The sequence below is a fragment of the Penicillium maclennaniae genome (genome assembly GCF_028827695.1).
Source record: "Penicillium maclennaniae strain IBT 15551 chromosome Unknown utg000006l:1.0-2513246.0:1.0-2515036.0, whole genome shotgun sequence".
NCBI lineage: Eukaryota > Fungi > Ascomycota > Eurotiomycetes > Eurotiales > Aspergillaceae > Penicillium > Penicillium maclennaniae.
Genome location: NW_026623218.1, coordinates 653364 through 674897, shown reverse-complemented (window position 1 = coordinate 674897; position 21534 = coordinate 653364). Strand labels below are relative to the sequence as shown.

Below are 21534 nucleotides of genomic sequence, written 5' to 3'. Positions count from 1 at the left end.
TATTTTGACCACTTCTGATTCCGGTCCGCGGCCCTCCCCCCGAACGATAGGCGGGACCATTTTCCCTTAGGGATAAAATGGTCTACCGGGTATGCATAGCCTGATACTGCGGGGAAGCTTTCGGGGTGGCTTAAACCGTCGATCCTTGACATCATTCTTTTCGCTTTTCTTCGGTTCCCTTCTTTGCCACCTTTATTATGTTGCTGCCTAGTATTTGTATGTTATTCTAGACGTCATTTCTAGGCTATCCTAGCCTATAAATATGTCCTTCTTTTCTAGCAGAAAGAATCAAGTCAGTTCTACTTTCCAAAAAGTCATCTCTACCTTCTTCCTTTGATCCTCAGGACTGTGGTTCTGCCTTCGTTTCGGCTATATCTGCTTATAGTCTATCCTACGACCTTTGACCTTCTACCTTTGTCTGGCACCGACTGACCCAGCCGGACTAAGGTTGATCCCACGGACTTAAGGGGCCACGATCTGCTTCGTGGTAGCTTTCCCCTTATATCCCAACAATATCTAAGTTATAAATACTAGAATAATATTAAATATAAGAAATTACTAATAAAGGTATACATTATTTTTTTAGTATAGATATAAATAGTATTAAATTAAATATATTCTTTAATAATAAATATATTGATGTTTTTTTTTAATACGTTTAATAGTAAGATCTTAGATATCTATAATATACTTAACTAGATTAACTATATTAATAGAGTTATTTTATATAATAAAAAGAATCCATATGAATTCACAATAAGTAAAAATAAATAAAACAGATAAATTAACTAAAGAGTAAAGATAATTAATATAGAAATAACTATAATATAATATAAAATAGAATTTAATATATTATAGATATAAATTAGTAAAAAAAAACCCTTCATTTATTTTAGTCTTAAAAAAAGGAATAGATATAAAATATATATTAAGTAAGCTTTAAGATTAGTATAAAACCAAAAAAAATAAAAATCCTTTCGTTTCTCCTTATAATTACCTCTGAAGCCTATTATCTCTAAAAAGGAAGATAGTTATAAAGAAATACTAAGGACTAATAATAAAGATTTACCCTATAGTATAATAAGGAAGTCTTAGACCTAATTTATTCTTAAATTAAGAGGGTATCTAGATAACTTAGACCTAGTAAGAATTAGTCTTACTTCTATTAATATTACTTTAGCTGTAAAGGAATACTGAGGACTAGCGGTGAAGGTTTGCCCCGCAGTGGAATAAGCAAGTCTCGGACCCAATTCGTACTTAAATCGAGAGGGTTTCCAATTAATCTAGACTTAGCAAGAATCAGTCTTGCTTCTACAATATTATACCTAGTCTAGATATCCTTTCTTACCTAACCGACAGGCTTTCTATCCTAAACATATAGATCCTTTATAATTCTGATTCTTCTTTTATCGGTTACCTAAGGAAGTATATCTATTAACGACCGTGTCCTTCGCTCCCGCGTCGCTACCGAAGGCGACGACACGCCTATATCGCACGAGGCTACTGCTACGTCCTAGCGTAGAGACGCTACCGATTCGACCCCGGGACTAAACTAACCTAAGTTAATTTCTCCTGACCCGCTATAATACGAACCACTTCTAGGGGGACCTACGCGGATATTAAGCGACCCATAGAGAACTCCGAAACGACAGCCAAACTATCGAAGATAAAATCGAACGCCTTAATAAGAAAATCCGCCTCCTTAAACGTATTCGGGAGCTTAAAGAGGACCGAACTATGCTAGTTAAGATAAGGACCCAGCTACAAAATAAAGACGAATTAACCGCGAGTAACGACAAAAAGGGTATTAAAATCAAAGATATCCCTTCCTTTTTAAAGGACTTTAACCTCCGGAAACGTTAAGAGTGGATTCTTAACCTCGAATACTAATTCGAAGCTAACCCAAAACGATACCCTACAGACCGAGAAAAGGTATTCACTAATATAGTAATAATAGAATATGACTATTACTAAAGATAGCTATAATATATATATATAAAGCCTATAGAGGAATAATAAGAGCTTAAGAGCTTATAGATAGCTTTTAAAGACTAGACGACTACCCTTCTATATAATATAGTTACCTTATAGGCCGATATAAGTGTTAGCCTTAGCTAGGTACGCTAAAGGCCATAAGATAATCCGGATTAATTCTATATCTATCTAGATAGCCTAGAATAATATTTTAAACGGAAAAGCGAAAAGGATAATATAATATTCTATTACTCTAAGCTTAACCTAGCCCTTCGCTATTATATAAGCGAATATCTCCCTAGAGGATAACTACTAAAGACACATAATACTATAGTAAGTGAAGCGGGATATTTCTGGAACCTACTCTAAATAGCTAAGAAACGTTACCGATTCGCTAACGAAACCTAAGAGTATTAACGCCCACTAGGACGCCTTATATAATCTAAATATACGTATAACTAGAGAAGGGACGACGCCTCCTAAAGATATAAGGAGTAATAACCCTTAAAGACCCGGCTAGGTTCCTTACGCTTCCGGGAAAGCCACGGTTATTATAACTTAAATAATATATATAGATCGACTACGAACTAAGACCGAAACCCACTACGCTTAGGATTAGGACCCTAATACTACCGATACCACGAATTTAGCTATATCGCCTTAAACTACACTAAAGACAGACTAAATACATACCCTACGCGTATCTAATCCTTAAGGAACTCGGGAAAGGGGAATAAATTAAAGTAAGCCCTACCCCTACGACTCTAGACCCTAAGATAGGGACTACCTTACACTTTTATATCCCGATTCGAGTACGGAATACCCTCGTCATACACGCGGACCTAGACAGTTACGCTAAAGTTAATCTAGTTAGCTACTAATTCGCAAAAAAGTATAACCTAGAATATACCCTAGCCACCGCTCTAACTATTTAGGCAATCTTAAACTAAAAGATTATCTCCTATAGGGTATAGAAAGTCCCTATTACCGCTACTAACTTAAGGGGACACCCCGTAGCTTTATAAGATAATATATAGCTATAGATAGGGACCTACGCCTAGAAGGTAGCCCTATCCTTCTATTAATAACTATAATTTAAGACCTTTAAATCTATTTATTACTAGACCGATAATAGTAATTTAAGGTAAAAGAGTTCTCCTTACTTAGCCTATAGTAATTCACTAAGGCCTACCAAAACTATACCTATATTTATACCGCGATCTAAATATCAGAAGATATATAGCTTCTAGAGGATAATAAAGAAACAGAGACTATATCCGAACTAATACTACTAGACGAACTAGAGATATTTCGTAATATATTCGCGGCCGATTAGTTAAGGATTCTGCTAATATAAAAGTTAACTAATTATACTATCGAACTTAAGGAAGGGGTATCACCCCCCTATAGGCTAATATACCCCCTCTCGCAAACCGAACTCGCGGAATTAAGGAGATATCTTAACGAAAACCTCGTAAATAGACGTATCCGACCCTCTAAGAGTCCCGTAGGGGCGCTAATCCTCTTTATACCTAAAAAGGATGGTAGTTTATATCTCTGCGTAGACTACCGAGGATTAAATAAAGTCTTAGTTAAGAATCGCTATCCTTTACCCCTTATTTCAGAGATCCTTAACCGCCTTTTAGGTATAAAATACTTTAGCAAAATCGATATATAGGATATATATTACCGAATCTAAATAAGAGAGGGCGAAGAATAGAAAATAGCCTTCCGGACACAATATAGCCACTATAAATATATAGTGATACTATTTAGACTCACTAACGCACCGACTACCTTTTAAAACTATATTCATACCGCGTTATGTGGCCTACTCGATATAATCTATATTATATATCTAGATAATATCCTTATCTTCTTATTAGACTATAAGTCACACACGAAATACCTTCGATAAGTCCTCGAAAGGCTAAAGGAAGTATAGCTCTACGCAAAAATATCTAAATATATATTTTATTAAGACTAAGTAAAATTCCTCGACTTTATAATTAGTAGCTAAGGTATCTTAATAGACCTATAACGTGTTACCGCTATTATATCCTAGGAAATACCTAAAATATTCTATAATATCTAAGTATTCCTAGGATTCTATAACTTCTACTAGCGCTTTATTAAAGGATACTCCCTTATTACGGTCCCTCTTATTAACCTTCTAAAGGGAAGCTAGAACGGCAAGAAATAAGGGAATATAGATCTAAACGATATCGAAAAGGTAGCGTTTTAATAACTAAAAGATACCTTTTAGTAAGCCCTACTCCTTAAATTCTTTGACTTAATAAGATATATCCGAATTAAAACTAATATATCTAACCTAGGGATAGCCGGGATAATATTATAACCTAATAATAAAGAGCGATAGCACCCTATAGCGTTCTAGTCAAGAAAATTTACTAACGCAGAACTAAACTATAGCACCCCAGACTAGGAACTATTCGCTATCGTATATTTATTTAAGCAATAGCGACACTACCTAGAAGGAAGTAAGTACCCTATCGAGGTCCTCTCTGATTATTCGAACCTCTAAGGCTTTATAAAATAGCCAAAAATCAATAGACGCTAAGCCCGGTAGTATTTATTTCTTACCCCCTTTAATTTTATAATTAAATACCGAGTAAGTAAAATAAATCCCGCTAATAGCCTCTCACGATAGCCAAATAAAGATATAGCTCTAAGAATAGAGCTTCTAAACCCTATTTAAGAGCGAATTATAGGTATTTCGGAGGTCAAACTAAGAGACCTCTTAGCTAGCAAATCCTAGTTAGAGTATAATAACTAGGAAGAACCTAAACTCCGTATACGAATCCCTATTAATACCTAAGTGAATCGAGGCCGGGGTAATATAAAAATAGCTAACTAAGCTATCTAGGAGGAGTTAAGTCGCGCTTAATAGTTACCCCAGAGTATAATATAGAGTGCTAGTACTAATAAGAATGCTTATACGGAGTATATAAGCGCTAATCTACGGATCTAGATTAAGAGAATCTAGGATAATAATCCGGAGACTCAGAGCCGAAAGATAGCTATTTCGCAAGGGAAATAGCGTATAAAAGGATAGTCTATTAACCTCGATAGCCTATTACGCTACAGAATACGCCTTTATATCCCTATAGGGAGTAACCTAAAATAGAAATTACTATAAATCTACCACGATAATCCCCTAGCAGGACACTTTAGGAAATATAGGATAATAGAGCTCCTATAACAGAAATATTATTAGATAAATATATACTAAGATATTACAGAATATATAAAAACCTACTCTGTTTACTAAGGAACTATAGCACCTCGGTATAGGCCGTACGGTAACCTCGAATCCCTACCGTAACCTTCACGACTATTCGCCAAAATCTCTATAGACTTTATTATAGGTCTACCCTTAGTAATCTATAAGAATAAGCCTTATAACGTAATCTTAGTTATTATCTGCCGCTTTACGAAATAGTGCCGATTTATCCCTATTTTAATAGCGATTAACGCTAGTTCCCTTACCGTTATAATATATTATAAGATCGAACTCTAGTTTAGCCCACCAGAAGGTATCGTATCCGACAGAGGCCCTATCTTTACTAATATATTCTGGTTAAAACTATATTTCTACTTAAGGATAAAACTCCGATTTTCTATAGCTTTCTACCCATAGATAGATAGCCAAACAGAAAGGATAAATTAAACCCTTAAGTATTACTTATAGTATTTTATAGATACTAAGTAATAAATATAGCCGAATCTACTACGAATTACAGAGTTTATATATAATAATACTATAAATACTACTATAGGTATCTCGCCCTTCTAAGCCCTTATAGGATATTCCCCAAATTTCTAATTACGCTCCGAGACTAGAGCACTAAAGGAGGAAGTACTAGCTATAATAGATCGAATATAAAAGCTATAGGATCTCCGTAAAAAAATAAAGAAAATATAGCGAAGAGCTACCGAAACTATAGCGAAGCACTATAATAAACGCTATACCCTAATTAAATTTAAGCGTAGAGATCTTATAGCTCTTTTAACCCGTAACTTAAAGCTAAAGACACCTATAAGAAAACTCTTACTACGCTTTATTAGACTATTCTGCGTACTTATAATAGTCAGAATATAAGCGTATCGTCTAAGCTTACCTAACTAATACTCTTAGTTATATAATATCTTCCCTATAACCTTCCTTAAGCCCTAGCACTAGCGTAAATCAGATATAAACCCACTTCTAATACCAGAGCTCGCGGACAATAATAAATAGGAGGTTAAGGAGGTTAAGGACGAGAAAATCTTCCGTAATAAGACACACTTCCTAATTAAGTGAAAGGGATAGCCCGCAAAATATAACTAATAGTTACCAGAAGTGGATATAAAGAATACCTAAGAAATAATATAGGACTATAGGAAAAAGAGAAAAGGCAGAAGAGTTTATTAAAATCCTAAGAAAAGATCCCGACCCAAAGTTGGCCACCACAAAAATAGCAAGAACAAATTTAGGTATTTAAGGTTTCACACACGAAATCTCTACGAAGATATACTAATATATTAAGAAAATAAGACCGAAAGGTTAAAGTATAAGAGAAAGATAGGCCACAATATTATTAATAATCGCCGCACTATTAGCGTCTCTATCCGCGTACTAAAGGCGAAGCGTGGCCAAAATATTATTACGGAAGGTTAGCTTCGTAACCCACTAGGAAATAAATATAATATCTATAGGGGACAAACGAGAGACTAGCGAAGCCTCCTATAAGAGACAGTAAATATTAGATACGCTAGGGCTAAGGTTATCGATAGGAATAGGGAGATAACCGGCCAGATACATTTAGTAAATAGCGAAGTTAACCTATAGAATTATTAGCGAAACTTATACTAAATAGGCTTCTAACTTATAGGCTTAGTGGCACGCGTAGTGCCTAGGTTATAAATACTAGAGTGACGAGATACTAAGTGCAGAAAGTTAGTAATAAAGGCGCGAACTGCCTCCTCGGCACAGATATAAATAGCACTAGACCAAATAGAGTCACTAGTAATAAACTCACTATCTTTATCCGCCTCCTTAGCAGACTTAGTGATAACAGCCTAAATATCCGCGATATACTTAACTAAATTAACTATATTAATTAAGTCACCCTATATACTAAGGGGAACCTAGACAGGTTAGTAATAAAATATAACCGAATAAAAAAGATAAATAAACCGAAGGGCAAGGACGATTAGCACAGAAATATATCTAACATAGGACAGAACTTAGCGTATTATATATATAAACTACCGAGAAGGCGCTCTACCTATCCCAGTCTCGGAGGGAGCGACGGACGCAGGGAACACACTAAGTAAGCTCGGGGATCAGAGATACGTCCTATAGAGGGCGATAGCTAAGGGACAAAGGGGCAAATATATTGATTCGCGAGCGAAATAACGACAAAAATAGAGAAAAAGAAAAGAAATAAAGAGAAAGCTAAACTAGCAATAAGTTATGGCCGAAGAACGAATAAAAAGAAGTTAAAACAATACTAAATATAAGCACTAAGGAGATAGAAGAGAGTTATTAAAGGGGGAAGAGTGAGGGGAGAGAAGTAAGGAAATATATAAGTAAAGATATTAATAATATATATAAGTAAATAATAATAACACACTAGAAAACCACCGATACGCGACCGGAAAAGACACACGTAAATATATATTGCTATTAGCTAAACCAAATACACGACCTCGCGCGGTATAATAATATTATTGCCCTATCGCGGCTAGGTCTGCCGCGAAACTAGAGGGAGTCTAATACTATTTATAACTCCTATATAATATACCTTAAGTATAACGACACCTAAGGCTTATCCCTATCACATAATCCGACCCCAGGGGTCACGTGCCACCAGATAATGTTATACCAAAGAACGACTAAAAAAAAAAAAATTTCGATTATCTCCGGGGCCCGTCGTCTCTAGAAGGGGAGGTAGTTATAAAGGAATACTGAGGACTAGCGGTGAAGGTTTGCCTCGCAGTGGAATAAGTAAGTCTCGGACCTAATTCGTACTTAAATCGAGAGGGTTTCCAATTAATCTAGACTTAGCAAGAATCAGTCTTGCTTCTACAATACTACACCTAGTCCAGACATCCTTTCTTACCTAACCGACAGGCTTTCTATCCTGAACACATAGATCCTTTACATTAGCCTAGATATCCTTCCTTACCTAAGCGATAGGCCTTCCACCCTAAACACGTAGATTCTTTACATTATTCTAATTAATATAAAATTATATTATAGCCGCAGGCATTAAGATAGATAGTCCTCTGGCACTATAGCGGGGACTTGGTCCTTACCGCTCGTGATAGGGGCAGTCTATATTTTAGATAGTACCCACTAACCCTTAGGAGGGTCGTCGTTGAGTCTCTTTCATAAAAGGGAACTAGATTTCATATAAAGGCTTTTGCCTCGCTGACCTAATTAAACCTAGAGACTACTGTGTGGTCTCACATCATCGTTGTCCTCAAAAATATTAGGTATAGCGCGGGAATCAGCCTTACAATAATGGAATAACGATTGTACAAAATACAAATACAGTGTATAACTGATCTCACCTCCGAGTGGCGTTTCTAAACCTCATAAAAAACATTTTGAGGGTCGGCATCTCCCGCCCTCCGCCCGACCCTCGCGGGCGGCCCTTATCCGTCCGTATTTGCATAAAAAATTTTAACTGTTCCTAATTTGGATATATAAGCCTAATAACTTATACTTTTATACTATTCTTGTAAAGGAGGTTGTTTGAGGGCAACATCCTTCCGCTTAGCCAAAAGACCATTTATTTCGACCCTTAAGGTCGACATCCTCAAATCCATATATATACCCACACCTGCATATTAAGGAATAACCACATTATTCCTTAACAATTCTTACTTCCTATTCTAGTTAGTCTATATATATTTGTTATGTTTGTCGGCCCTCGAATCGCCCGCGAGCCGCCCTCTGAGGGTAGGTTAAAGACCCTACCCGGCCCGCGGGCAGGAAGAGCCCGCCCTCCGCCCGCAAAACTGCGGGTCTGTGGGCGGCCCTCAGAGGGCGGCTCGCGGGCGGTTATGAGGTCCAGGCGTTTCTCTCATACTACGACACGAGGAATCGAGAGCGTTAAAAACTCTCGATTCACTCCTAATGTGTCAGAACGACTCTCGTATTATCAGCGAATTTTGTAACTACGAAATTTTTTGCAAAAGCTTAATCGATCATCTTCTCGATAGATTTCCAGCCAATTTATCTAGGATCATCAATAAAAATGGAAGGCATTTTTGATTAGAGATCCATATCGCACGGTCACGCAATGGGTGCTGCAGATCTCTTAGATGTTCCCAAGAGGGTCTTTCGAATGGGCATCTATACCTGATTCCAGCTCTTTCTCGAAAATTTCTGGACACCCGTCCAGAAGCTCCTTAAAAAGCTAAATCTCCTTTTGTTCCTTTTTTTAGACATCTTTTCTGGATGTCTTTGGATATCTCTCGTGTGATCTGTTACGGCCACTCACCTATAATAATTTGTATTATGTGCCTGGTCCGGCTACAGGCTGGAGTTGCGAGCGGGGAACTCGAAGCGGCTCCCGAAAAGCGAGATAAAAGCGGTCAGTTTCGGCAGATCCCATGCCGTGCATTAGTCATCGACAGATAAAGAGTGATCGCCTCAGGCTCCCAGATAGCCAAAAATATTTCTGGAGCCGCTTGTCTGCGTTCCGCCTTCCTCCTACAATTCTCCACGCCAGTATGGGTGTCCAAAAGAAATCTCGCAAGTTTGCGCAGGCAAAGAGAGCAATTTCTCTTCGCGATAACCGTCTGTATGTCATAGCATTCTCCCCCATCTTTGATCGTTGCTGACATACAAGTGCAGGAAAGAGAGTGAAAAAACGGACAAGAAGGGCAAGACAGGAAAGGATGATGTTGTCAAAGAAGCGTTCGAACCCTGTATTCCATTTGACAGGTGATGCAAGATTACTGAAATTATGACAGACCGCAGGCTCCATCGTCGCTTTTCTTTCAATACAACACGGCTCTGGCCCCCCCCATATTCCGTGCTTGTCGACACCAACTTCATCTCACACACCATACAACACAAGCTCGAGGTCATTCCCACCATGATGGACTGCCTATATGCCAAGTGCATCCCTGTCATCACGGACTGCGTGCTTGCCGAGCTGGAGAAACTGGGCCAAAAATATCGACTTGCATTGCGTGTCGCCAAAGACCCCCGCTTCGAAAGAATAAGGTGTGACCACAAGGGTACATATGCAGATGACTGCCTTGTCGATCGAGTGATCAAGCATCGCGTGTATATCGTGGCAACCAACGATCGCGATCTGAAGAGACGCATTCGGTACGTCAATTACTCTGGCAATTTATATCTATGATTCTCACGCCCAAACAGCAAAATTCCTGGAGCACCGATCATGAGCGTTGCTCGTGGGAAATACGTAATTGAGCGACTTCCAGATGCTCCTGAAAAGTGAGAACTCTCCTCTCCTATCACGCCAGGCTTTACCCCGGTTGGGTCTGTTCGGGTAGTCACTTGTCATGAACCGACGCTATCGGATAGGTCGGTCGATATATCGTTCACATGGTTTGGACTTTCCCGGTTCGCGAGTTCGTTCATGGTCAGCGCGGGCGCCGCTTTGGACAACATAGCCTGCTGGTCATTTTCTACGCCCAACTGTGTAATGATTGTCACTGGAGTGACCCTCTCATTACATTCAATTCACGCTTGGTACCTGGGTACGTGGTTCAAATTCGACCACGGGACATAATGAGGGCACTCGGTCAAATCTGCGAATCCCATTCTTCTCCAAGCTACGGACTGTCAGATTTGCGCTCCAGCCTGATGTCTGCAAAGAGCAGTTTATGTACCTAGACAAACATGCCCTATTTTCGTGAACAAATGGCGCCCCTTAGCGATTGGGCCTGTCTGGGTCTCAACTAAGGTTGTGCCAAAACATCCAATGAATCGTCATCAGCTCTTCACAGGATTCATCCCACGGGGACGAAGGATCTGCGCGATCTAAAGAGATCTTCAATCCCAATGCAAAATTGAGCGTCGGGTAGAACCTCACACGAAGCGCATGGGATTGTAACGATCGGGAAAGCGTTGGCTCGTCCCCGCCGTATCAATTATATGTCTCAAACAACCGGGAGACCGAATTGCGGGCGAGTCCATTCGTAGAGAAGCTTTTGACTATATCGTGCCGCGACATCATGAGAAGATGTAGTGGGGGTAAACCTGCCAGAATACCTTGGTGCTGGACGGGAATATTCTCCGCATTGATCTCAGCCAGCTGCTTCAAAATCCGCAGGGAATACAGTATGGCCTGTATCTGGGCCATTAGATGGATGTCAGTCCAGTCAGTTCGTTTGCCCATGAATCCTTTGCTGAGGAATCGCTCAAGATGTGCTGCGTTGGGTGTCGCAGTCGTGCGGGAGGAGTCGCAGTGTATCTCGGACAAGGCAAATAACACCCAGAATACAGACGGCGTATTATGCCGAAATGTTCTTCGCGCAAGATCTATACGCTCTTGTAGAGTGCGTAAGTCGGAGATCGTCGTGTTTGTGCTGCTAAGACTGATCTGCTCAGCAACGATTCTACCTCCTCTGCGAACAAATTCCTGAACACGTGAGAGTTTCTGAGGAGCTGATCGAGACAGATTGAGGAGGGAATAGCCAATAGATCTGTAAAAGCGACCGTGTTCCCAGGCACATCGCCTGGAGTGATCTTCATTAAGGATTCCAAGGTACATATGAGGCTGGTCGGCGCAACAATAGACATCCGGCTGCTCATACTGCCAGAATAGCTCAGACACCCTGGGGTCACACGTCTGGACACTTCGTATGTTCTTGACCAACATTCGATCATCGGGTTGATATTCGCGGATGAACTCTATGTAATCAGACGACCGTTCAACCGTTCCGGAGTTGTCCTTGGACCGTCGCACAAGCTCCGTAAAGCTTCGGTGAGGGTCTTGTATCAGCTCGTAGGCAAATCTCGGAAGATTCACTGACCCGAGTCGATTGGCAAGTTCGGTGGGTTGTAATCGCAGGCCCCGGATCTCCAGCTCGACCAAATCTGGTGCGTCTTGGAGCATATGCACCGAATTAAGGAGCACGACTGCACCAAGCGGACCTAGATCATGAACCAACAGATCTGAGTCGTTTGTGAGAACGGCCGAGCCTGTGAGTTTGGCGAACCGGGCACATTCGATGTCGGCTTCTCCGGGGACCATTGCTGTGATCTCAGCCCATGGATATTCAGCCTCCCCCAGAGGGAGATCGGATCGCTGAAACATCGATATTATGAGCTGTTTGTTCCACCGGGACCGCAAGTCCTCGAAAACCGCGGACACCATGAACGGGTTTTCGGGAAGGTTCCTCCATCGAGCGGGAAGATTTCGGATCTGCCAGAGCTGAGCATGCCGAAGTGAAGTCTCTGGACGATGTTGATATTCATGACTAGGAACCACATTTTGGAGTCGGGTCAATTCCAGCCGGTGTCTGGACTTTTCAAGCCGAGCAAGTCGAGTCCCTCGCTTGGAAAAGGGCAAGGCACCATCGAAACATATATTATGTCTGAAAATTGTGGTTAATTATTACATTGGCATATTCAGCATGAGCACGGTTGTTCACATTTCAACGCCCAGATCAATCAATTGCAGAAGGTAACTTACGACACCGCGACTGACCTCGTCGCAGGTAGGTTGGATGTCCAAAACGTCGTAAGCTGGGTCTGTCCACGCTAGTAGTCGGTAGTAGACATGATATACCAAACTAGGTCCGTCAATCACTACTGACTGCACGCATGGAGGGCCCTGGTCGGATGCTTTCCTTAGCGAAACAGTCTCGGCGTAGGGCAAAAGGTACTTCGTCAAATGCGAGATCCCCATCGTCTAACCTGAAGAGATAGGAGTGGTAGAAGTGAAGAAGAATTTTCCCGCTATTTGACTGTCTTAGTCAGGCCGATACAAATGGGAATCAGTGGAATCCTCACATCTGGCAGATATATTCTTCAGATGTTCTGTAATATGTAAAGGCCCACTTGCAAGTAATATCAAAACTCCGCTTGAAGCAAATAATTCAAATTGATCAAAAGCCATTTTTTTGGTGTGAAACTACATATGCGATATAGATGTACAGGAAACACGGAACCACCACAGCGAGTGGCTTAGCGTGCGGATCTTAGGAATCCCACAACTCCACGACAGTACCCTACCAGCCCGGCCAGGCGTTTCCCTTCTTGCTCTTGTTCGTGAGCCCAAGAGACCAGAGCCTGCTGCAGAACCCGATATTCAGGCTCATCCCGATGAGAGCATAGCCCGACGGTATCAGCATGGATCTTCAGAAAGACTGCCATCCATGCATTAACCAATTCGAAGTCTCTTCGCAATTTCAAACGCATCGTCAGAGCGGTCACGAACCCGGACAGTTCAGAGAAACCGCCGCGCGCCCGTGGATCTAAAGAGCGAATTTCCAAGTCCGCGCGGGCTGGAGGTAAAGATTTAAGATGCTCGATCAAGGCATCGTAGTTGCCTAAACGATGACCAGACTGCAAAAGCCTAGTAATTAGAGACTCCGAGGAGCTGAGGCCCCCAGCCTGCAATTTGGAAACCCGCGAACGCTCTGCTTCCGTACCCTGCGTAAGCGGATCCAGCACGGCCGCTTCAGTAGTGATTGCGCTCGTAGACTGGGGGTCCCTGGTACCGATCAGCGAGGGGAGGAAGAATGGTGCCTTCTCAGGGGCCTTCGGAGCTTCTTTGGGCCGGTTGCGTTCCTGCGATGACGTTAGTGAGACCGTCAACAGCCTTGGACAGGAAAAAATTCATAACAATCATATACATACCCTGATAGAGTCCAGGTGAAGAAGAGCTTGCCACCTACTCTTGGGAACCAGGCTGAGTGTCACCATATCTTGTCGAAGCTGGTCACTTGCCAGCACCGGTCCCTCAAAATCATCCTGCTCGGGCGTATCCAGGAAAGCTGCCTCAACGAGGCCTGCACCACTCTCACCAGACGAGGTTGGCACGCCGATGTCCTCGATAGCATCCTCGTCCATGTTCTTGGTGGAAATCGGCATGAAAAGGCTACGGTTGCTCCATAGGCTGATTCCGATGCTACCTGCGTGCGCGGTGGCCAAGAAGTCGCCGCTGGATGACATGGCAAGGGAGACACAGGTGCTGGACACCCGGAAAATGTCGATGAGATGACCGGTGGGCAGGTCCCAAACGCGCAATACCGAGTCCATCGAGGCCGCGATAATCCAGCGTCCATCATTGGAGAAAATGAAATCATTTACCTGGCCCACGCAGCCCCAGAATTCACGGACAAGTTTTCTGGTCTCCAGATCGATCACACGAATTGAGAGATCATCACAGCTGAATGCGACTAACTCGCTGGTCTTACTATAACGAAGGCCTGTGACAGCTGCCATTGGATGCCAATCCAATTCGTCTAACAACGAACCAGAAAGCAAGTCCCAGAACTACAGAGACAAGGTGAGTTAGGTATGTCAGACTGACGGAACGATATCAGAGGTATATACCTTGACTTTCCCATCCAGACCACAGCTAATGACCGTCCGGTTAAGATTGTCAATCATCAAGCCAGTGACAGCCTTGGTATGACTAGAGCCGACAGTGAAATCGTCGTTTGCGCGCGATTTCGCACCACGAGACCGGGGCGAGCGAGGTGGGAAACTTTGGCGATGCATGCCGGACTGCATATTAAACATATCAATGGAGCCGGCCGCTGAACCTATAACCGCAAAAGTTCCACATGGAGACATAGCCACGCTCTGACGTGTGAGTTAGCGGAATCACGTTCTTCTTGCCAAAGGACTCAGCGCTACGTACCTTGACTTCAGTCCCATCACTGGTGGCGAAAGCCCAGCGTCCCGCCTTTTTCTTGCCCCAGAACCAAGTTCGCGCATATTTATCACCTCGGTGGCCAGTAACCACGCTTTCCCAGCCCGTTGCGTTGGAGGTGTCGGCATTGGAAGCTTTGGGGTTTGACCAGACCGGGCCCGAGGTTGTCACGCCCATACCCCCATCACGATTGAGAGAGCAGGCGAGGCAAGTGATCTCAGGTGCCTTGAGCGTATCCGCGACAGACGAGTTTGAATGTCCGGAAGGGCCCATTTTCTTTGCCTTGCGTTCCAGATTACCCTGGGATATTTCCGCGTGCTGACTGTCCTTGCGCAAGCTAAGACCCCAGAAGCTGCAGTCTTTGCTGGCACTGAGAAGCCATTTACCGCCGGATTCGGAACCATCTGAGGACACGGGCACGAAATCGAGAGCACTGACAGCAGCAGAGTGACCACCCCTGGAATGGAGCGGCCTAGGAATTGGAGAAAACGGCGTCTCGTCGAAGATCCATGTCTTCAGGGCATTGTCGTCTCCCGACGATACCAGTACTGGCTGTCCGTCCAAGAATTCTACGCGATTCACTCCCATACCGGTCTCATTGTTTGAGACTCTATGAGCACCGCGGAGAATACCTGCCACACGGCCCCCATCGTTCAGGTCCCACATAGTGATATCACCGCTCCCGCTGGAGATTGTGGCCATCACGCCAGCCTTCCGTCCATCGTGACCAGCACCAAGACCGTCGCTGCGGAAGGTAATTGAGGTCACCGGAAGAGCCTGGGTCGATGCATTCCTCAAGGGCAAAACCAACTGGGCAGAATCGACATCATGAATCGACAAAGAACCGCTCTTGTGGGCAATGGCCAGAAGGGATAAGGCCGGAGTAGGATGCATGGCAGTCACCGGCCCGGCATCTGACGATGGAGGGGGCATTGTGTACAAAAGCTTGCCGCTGCGAAGGTTCCAAATATCAACCGCGCCATCACTACGCCCCACGAAAACCTTGTTGAGATAGGTGGGCATATTGCACATGATTCCCACGTAGACCTGCTCCCCTGACGAACCGGGGGTCGACCGGGGCCGCAGACTGGCATAGTGTTCGTAGCTAATAGTGTTCCAGATCTCTAGCCCACCTGCCCAGCAGCCAATAACCCACGAGCCAAACACCATCAACCGCTCAATGGGCCCATCAAGCGCCGGACTGTCCAGACTTGCGACGCGCTTGCCGCGTTTGAAGACCCAGACTCCCCCCAGAGGATCGAGGTCGAAGATGGCCCCAGGCAGCGAAAACCTTGTCCTGCCAGGCATATGTGGCGGTGATAATCTCGGGTGTTTGTGGTCGACTCAAGAAGACCAGGCTCAGACCTCGGCGCAAGTCGTACGTCTGGAGGGAATGGCCCACCGAAGTTGTAATTTGGAATGTCGACTTGCCCAGGCGCACACTAGTAAAGGGAACGGGGGTCGGTGACACGAGTCCTAACGTCTTCACACCCAGCGAGTTAGCAGAAAGATTTGAACTAAATGAAATAGTTCTTGACGTACCCGAAAAGGAGCAAAGACTTTGGAGCCATGACGGCCTTCCTTTCGAGCTTTCTCATCAAATACCCTCTTTTGCCTCTTTGCAAGAGGCAAGCCGAATGTATCGCTGGCCATTGCCGGCATATTGTCGCGGGCAAAATGCAATGCTGTAGCGGCCGCACGTATTACGACGGAACAACGAGACTGAGGTGAAAGTCAAAAAATCAGACAAAATAACAGATAGCGAGACTTTCAAGCAACGAAAACGCAGAAAGTAATTGCTGAATAGCGAACTACTCGATACTCGCAGACCAAAGGTTGCTCGAATAGTGTGGTGATTTTTTTTTATCCGCAAGAAAGCTCTGACCGCCTTCCGTCCCGCCCCATAGCCTATGAGCACGATTTGCCGGCGTCCGCAAGTTGAACATTCCAACAGAAAGCACGAGAGAATTTCAATAACGATGCCATGAGAAGATGAATTCCGTCGCCGTCATTGGCTCAATTCTAGAAGCTCGTTGATGCAATTGGATGGGGCGAGGGCTGAATTAGGCGGAGCAGAATAGAGCAGAGCAGGCTAGCGGACGTCGAGAGATACAGAGTGAATTCTGAAAGTAATTTTTCTATTTCGCGTAAAATCATGGTGAGTTGATAATGGTGTGGAATCCAGCGTAGTCGAAGCGGCAAAGCTTGGTTGGTTTTGTGCCGCAAATATTCTTAAGTAAGTATCCGTCTGCGTCTCGGTCAATCTTCTCCGCCTCCAGGCAAAACCCTTGTTTCTGTCCATATCCATCTCAGTGAAGCCAATTTGTGATCGGAGCATGATCTCACCCATTTGACTGTGACAGGGAACTGATACGTCCCGGAGTCGCACTCGATTTCCTCCCCACCTTGCCCCTCCACCCTACCGCATCTCTCGTCTTTGACCTTGGCCTTTATCCGCGACATGGATACCGACAATGGCCGGAGTAGCGGCCCTCCTGTGGATGTCGGCTCTTCAAAAGCCACACCTGACTCGACAGGCTTGCTGAGTATGGAATCGGAGTCGAAAGATAACCCTCTGACGGAGTCCACAACATCGACCAAGCACCATGGCCAAAACAGCCCCGTGAAGCCGGGCAAGACGGAGACAGATAAAGGCTCTTCGCCTCGCTTCGGGCAATCTACACGTTCTTCTAGCCGACCCGCCCGCAGATTCAGCGGCAGCACCGCTGCCAGCACCGCCGCCAGTTCCACCAGCGAGATGGAGACCAATACCCCGAGACCCTGGAGGATCGGTGTGTGCGCCTTGGATGTCAAAGCACGTAGCAAGCCAAGCCAAAATATCCTGACAAGACTTCAGTCTAAGGGCAATTTTGAGGTCATTGTCTTCGGCGACAAGGTCATTCTCGATGAGGCCGTGGAGAACTGGCCCGTCTGCGATTTTTTGATTGCGTTCTTCTCGGATGGATTTCCTCTAGACAAAGCGATCGCATATGCCAACTTGCGGAAGCCGTTCTGCGTCAACGATCTGCCGATGCAGAAGGTGCTTTGGGATCGTCGGCTGTGTCTCAAAATACTGGACCAAATGGGAGTTCCTACTCCCAAGAGAATGGAGGTAAACCGCGATGGTGGGCCAATTCTGGAATCACCGGAGCTAGCCCAGCATATATACAACCTCACAGGAGTGAAATTGGAGGGTCCGGAGGATGGCACCGGCGGTGGCGCCCCAAAGACTCAGCAAGTCTCAATGTCAGAAGACGGGGAAGCTCTGGTGGTGGACGGCAAAGTCCTCCGGAAGCCCTTTGTGGAAAAGCCGGTTAATGGCGAGGATCATAACATTCACATTTACTTCCCCAATGATCAACAATATGGCGGCGGAGGACGCAAATTGTTCCGTAAAGTCGGGAACAAAAGCTCAGAATACGACCCAACTCTGTCTGTGCCTCGGTCTCTGACCGAGTCAGGGACAAGCTATTTGTACGAGCAATTCCTACGCGTGGACAATGCCGAGGACGTGAAAGCGTACACAGTCGGGCCCAATTTCTGCCATGCCGAGACGCGCAAGTCCCCCGTGGTTGATGGGCTTGTCAGACGTAACACCCACGGAAAGGAGCTGCGGTACATTACAAAATTAAGCCAGGAAGAGGCAGCGATTGCCTCCAAAATCTCGAATGGTTTCGGACAGAGAATCTGCGGATTTGATATGCTTCGTGTTGGAGATAAAAGCTACGTCATCGATGTCAATGGCTGGAGCTTCGTCAAGGACAATAACGACTATTACGACAAGTGCGCTAATATCCTCGGAGACACTTTCTTAGTCGAGAGGCGAAAGTACGAGGGATCGATAGAGCGTTCCGAACCGCCTTCACCGGATATGGGTTCATCACGGAAAAGCACGGCCAGCTCTCACCGACAGGCCTTGAAAACGCTTCTGAAGTCTCCAAGTACCTCTCGACTTCACAAATCCCACGAACCAGCTCCTTCGGATGCATCGACTGGTGCCCCCTCGTTGGCATCATCCTCAGGCATTGAGAGCACTGATCTCGGTATCACTCTCAGCAAATTGAACTCTCGCGATGGGCGCTCCGATTCCCGGGGGTATAGTCCCTCTAACACAAAGTCCCCGGCCTTATCACTGCATCATCCTAATGATGGAGCTCCTCCACCACTTCCTGCTTCGAAGCATTCGTGGAAATTGAAAGGCATGGTGGCAGTCATTCGACATGCGGATCGCACTCCGAAGCAAAAGTTCAAGTTTACATTCCACAGCCAGCCATTTGTAGATCTTCTGAAAGGTCACCAGGAAGAAGTGGTGATCAAAGGAGAGGCTGCTTTGTCAAGTGTCTCCAATGCAGTGAAGTTGGCAATGGAACAAGGGTTGGAAGATATGGAGAAGCTTAAGCTGCTTAGTACTTCTCTTGAAAAGAAGGGCGGATGGCCTGGAACGAAGGTACAGATTAAACCCATGTTCCGGAAGCGGAGGCCGGAAGAGATGCGAGAGCAGGTATCACCTACTACACCCACAGCACCGCCGGGCGAAGTAGCCTCCGAGGAGCCTCTTTCGCCCGTAGTCAGCGAGCCTGCGCACGATAACGACCCATTTGGCAGGCCCCAAACGCGGAGCGACTCAATTTCCGGTGCCACTTTCTCTCGATTCTCGGCTGTGGAGAATGACCTGATCCTAGACAAACTCCAACTTGTCATCAAGTGGGGAGGAGAACCCACGCATGCAGCGCGTTATCAATCCCAGGATCTTGGATTGAACATGCGCGATGACCTCAAGTTGATGAATAAGGAGGCCCTGAACAACGTTCGTCTGTTCACAAGTTCTGAACGGAGAGTGAGCACCAGTGGTACGTGAAATGCCCCCTAGACAAAAACAGATCCCTCAAACATCTTACTCATGAGCGAATTATAGCTCAAATCTGGGCTTGTTCGTTCCTCGACCAGAAGGAAATACCCGAGGACTTCATTCAGGTCCGAAAGGATCTTCTAGATGACTCTAATGCTGCGAAAGATGTCATGGATAAGGTCAAGAAGAAGCTGAAGCTGCTTTTGCGAGAAGGGTCCGCACCCTCACAATTTGCTTGGCCTAAAGATGGAAATATTCCGGAGCCTTCGGTTGTCCTTGCTACAGTGGTGGCCCTCATGAAGTTCCATCGAAGTGTGATGCGCCACAACTTTGAGAAATTGGACCTGAGGGACTCACAGCCCTCACCAACCGTTAAAAATCCCGAGGACATTGGTCTGTGCAGTCAGCCAGAGACACAGCCGGATCTGCACAACATTTCGACAATCCAGGGGCGTTGGTGCGCCGGAGAAGACCCGCGTCTCTTCAAAGAGAGATGGGAAAAGCTTTTTGCAGAATTTTGTGACACTGAGAAGGTGGATCCCAGCAAACTGTCTGAGCTTTATGACAGTATGAAATTTGATGCACTCCACAATCGGCAGTTCCTGGAATGGATCTTCATGCCCCCTGACAGTGACCGCGAGGAAGACGATAAGTGCAGTGTCAAGGGAAAGAGCTCCACAAGTTCCGATTCAACCACAGAAAGCACCAAGACTGGCCTTGACCCTGCAAACGAAAAGATCGATGAGCGCACGGATAATTCGATATTTGCCCATCGGTTCGGATGGAAAAAGCGACTCCAAGCAATCGAGTCACTACCACAACTTCGAGCACTGGATGATTCATATGACCATTATTTCAAGCTCTTCCCGGGCTCTAGCTCAAGCAAGTGCAAGATGGACGAGCGACTTTCTAAGCTCCGTGAACTGTACAAACTGGCGAAGGTTCTGTTCGACTACGTGACACCTCAGGAATACGGCATCACCGACAGTGAGAAGCTTGAGATCGGCCTTCTTACGTCGCTTCCTCTCCTTCAAGAAATCGTTCGTGACCTAGAAGAAGTTCAGGCATCTGCGGATGCGAAGTCTTTCTTCTACTTCACGAAAGAGTCCCATATCTACACACTTATGAATTGTATTTTGGAGGGTGGGATCCAGACAAAGATCGCTCGGAGCGCTATTCCGGAGCTTGACTATCTCTCCCAGATCTGTTTCGAGCTATACGAAGCACGAGATGCCGAATCAGAAGTTAATTCCTACTCGATCAGGATTTCCATCAGCCCTGGCTGTCACGCTTTCGACCCGCTTGACGTGCAACTTGATTCGCGGCACGCTATCGGTTGTGCTCCTCGGCGCAGCTTGACTGCCCATCAAGACTGGAAGGAAGTGATTGAAACGCTGAAGGCAAAATTTGATACGTAAGCATCATATGAAGTTGATCTTTCTTTGCATTAAGCTGACTATCGACTGAAGGGTCAAACTCCCGAAATCATTCATTGCCGTCAACTTAAGTGACAAGCATGTTTCTAACCGATCAGAGGAGCAGGAGCGTGTCTAGCCGTCTTGGTTGTAGTCATGGTATCTCATACGGAACTAGAAGCCCCAGTCGATGCGGGTGTGTTAAGAGGGCAGGGGATGCTTATGTGTATTGTATTGTATACTCTCATGTAAATTCTTTCGTTCTTTGTATACAAGCATGCTTTGAATCTGGATCGTTAGATCTAAGTATATATCCATCTTTTGATCCTAGAACGCATTTGAAAGCACAAGAGGTTGGCTCGTTGCGTAGTCACCGACAGATACGAGGTCCAGGAACAGAAGTTGCCCCACCAAA

General features: G+C 44.8%; 3 protein-coding genes across 3 annotated transcripts; 2 read left to right on the top strand and 1 right to left on the bottom strand.

Annotated features, from left to right (window-relative positions):
- Positions 1-9723: 9723 nt before the first annotated feature.
- On the top strand, positions 9724-10463 carry N7477_006493 (rRNA-processing FCF1 family protein; the record flags this gene model as incomplete). The annotated part of the gene is made up of 4 exons (XM_056968156.1): positions 9724-9794; positions 9848-9910; positions 9974-10330; positions 10382-10463. 4 exons carry the CDS (start codon positions 9724-9726, stop codon positions 10461-10463), a joined length of 573 nt encoding a protein of 190 aa, XP_056820952.1.
- A 651-nt stretch (positions 10464-11114) lies between these two features.
- Positions 11115-16517, bottom strand: N7477_006492 (rRNA-processing protein UTP21; the record flags this gene model as incomplete). Its single annotated transcript, XM_056968155.1, has 9 exons — positions 11115-12567; positions 12666-12733; positions 12790-12931; positions 13203-13765; positions 13835-14473; positions 14534-14785; positions 14844-16152; positions 16238-16338; positions 16398-16517. 9 exons carry the CDS (start codon positions 16515-16517, stop codon positions 11115-11117), a joined length of 4647 nt encoding a protein of 1548 aa, XP_056820951.1.
- A 799-nt stretch (positions 16518-17316) lies between these two features.
- Positions 17317-21258, top strand: N7477_006491 (inositol polyphosphate kinase VIP1; the record flags this gene model as incomplete). The annotated part of the gene is made up of 3 exons (XM_056968154.1): positions 17317-19705; positions 19771-21118; positions 21174-21258. The coding sequence occupies 3 exons, from the start codon at positions 17317-17319 to the stop codon at positions 21256-21258; spliced, it is 3822 nt and encodes a 1273-aa protein (XP_056820950.1).
- Between the last annotated feature and the right edge of the window lie 276 nt (positions 21259-21534).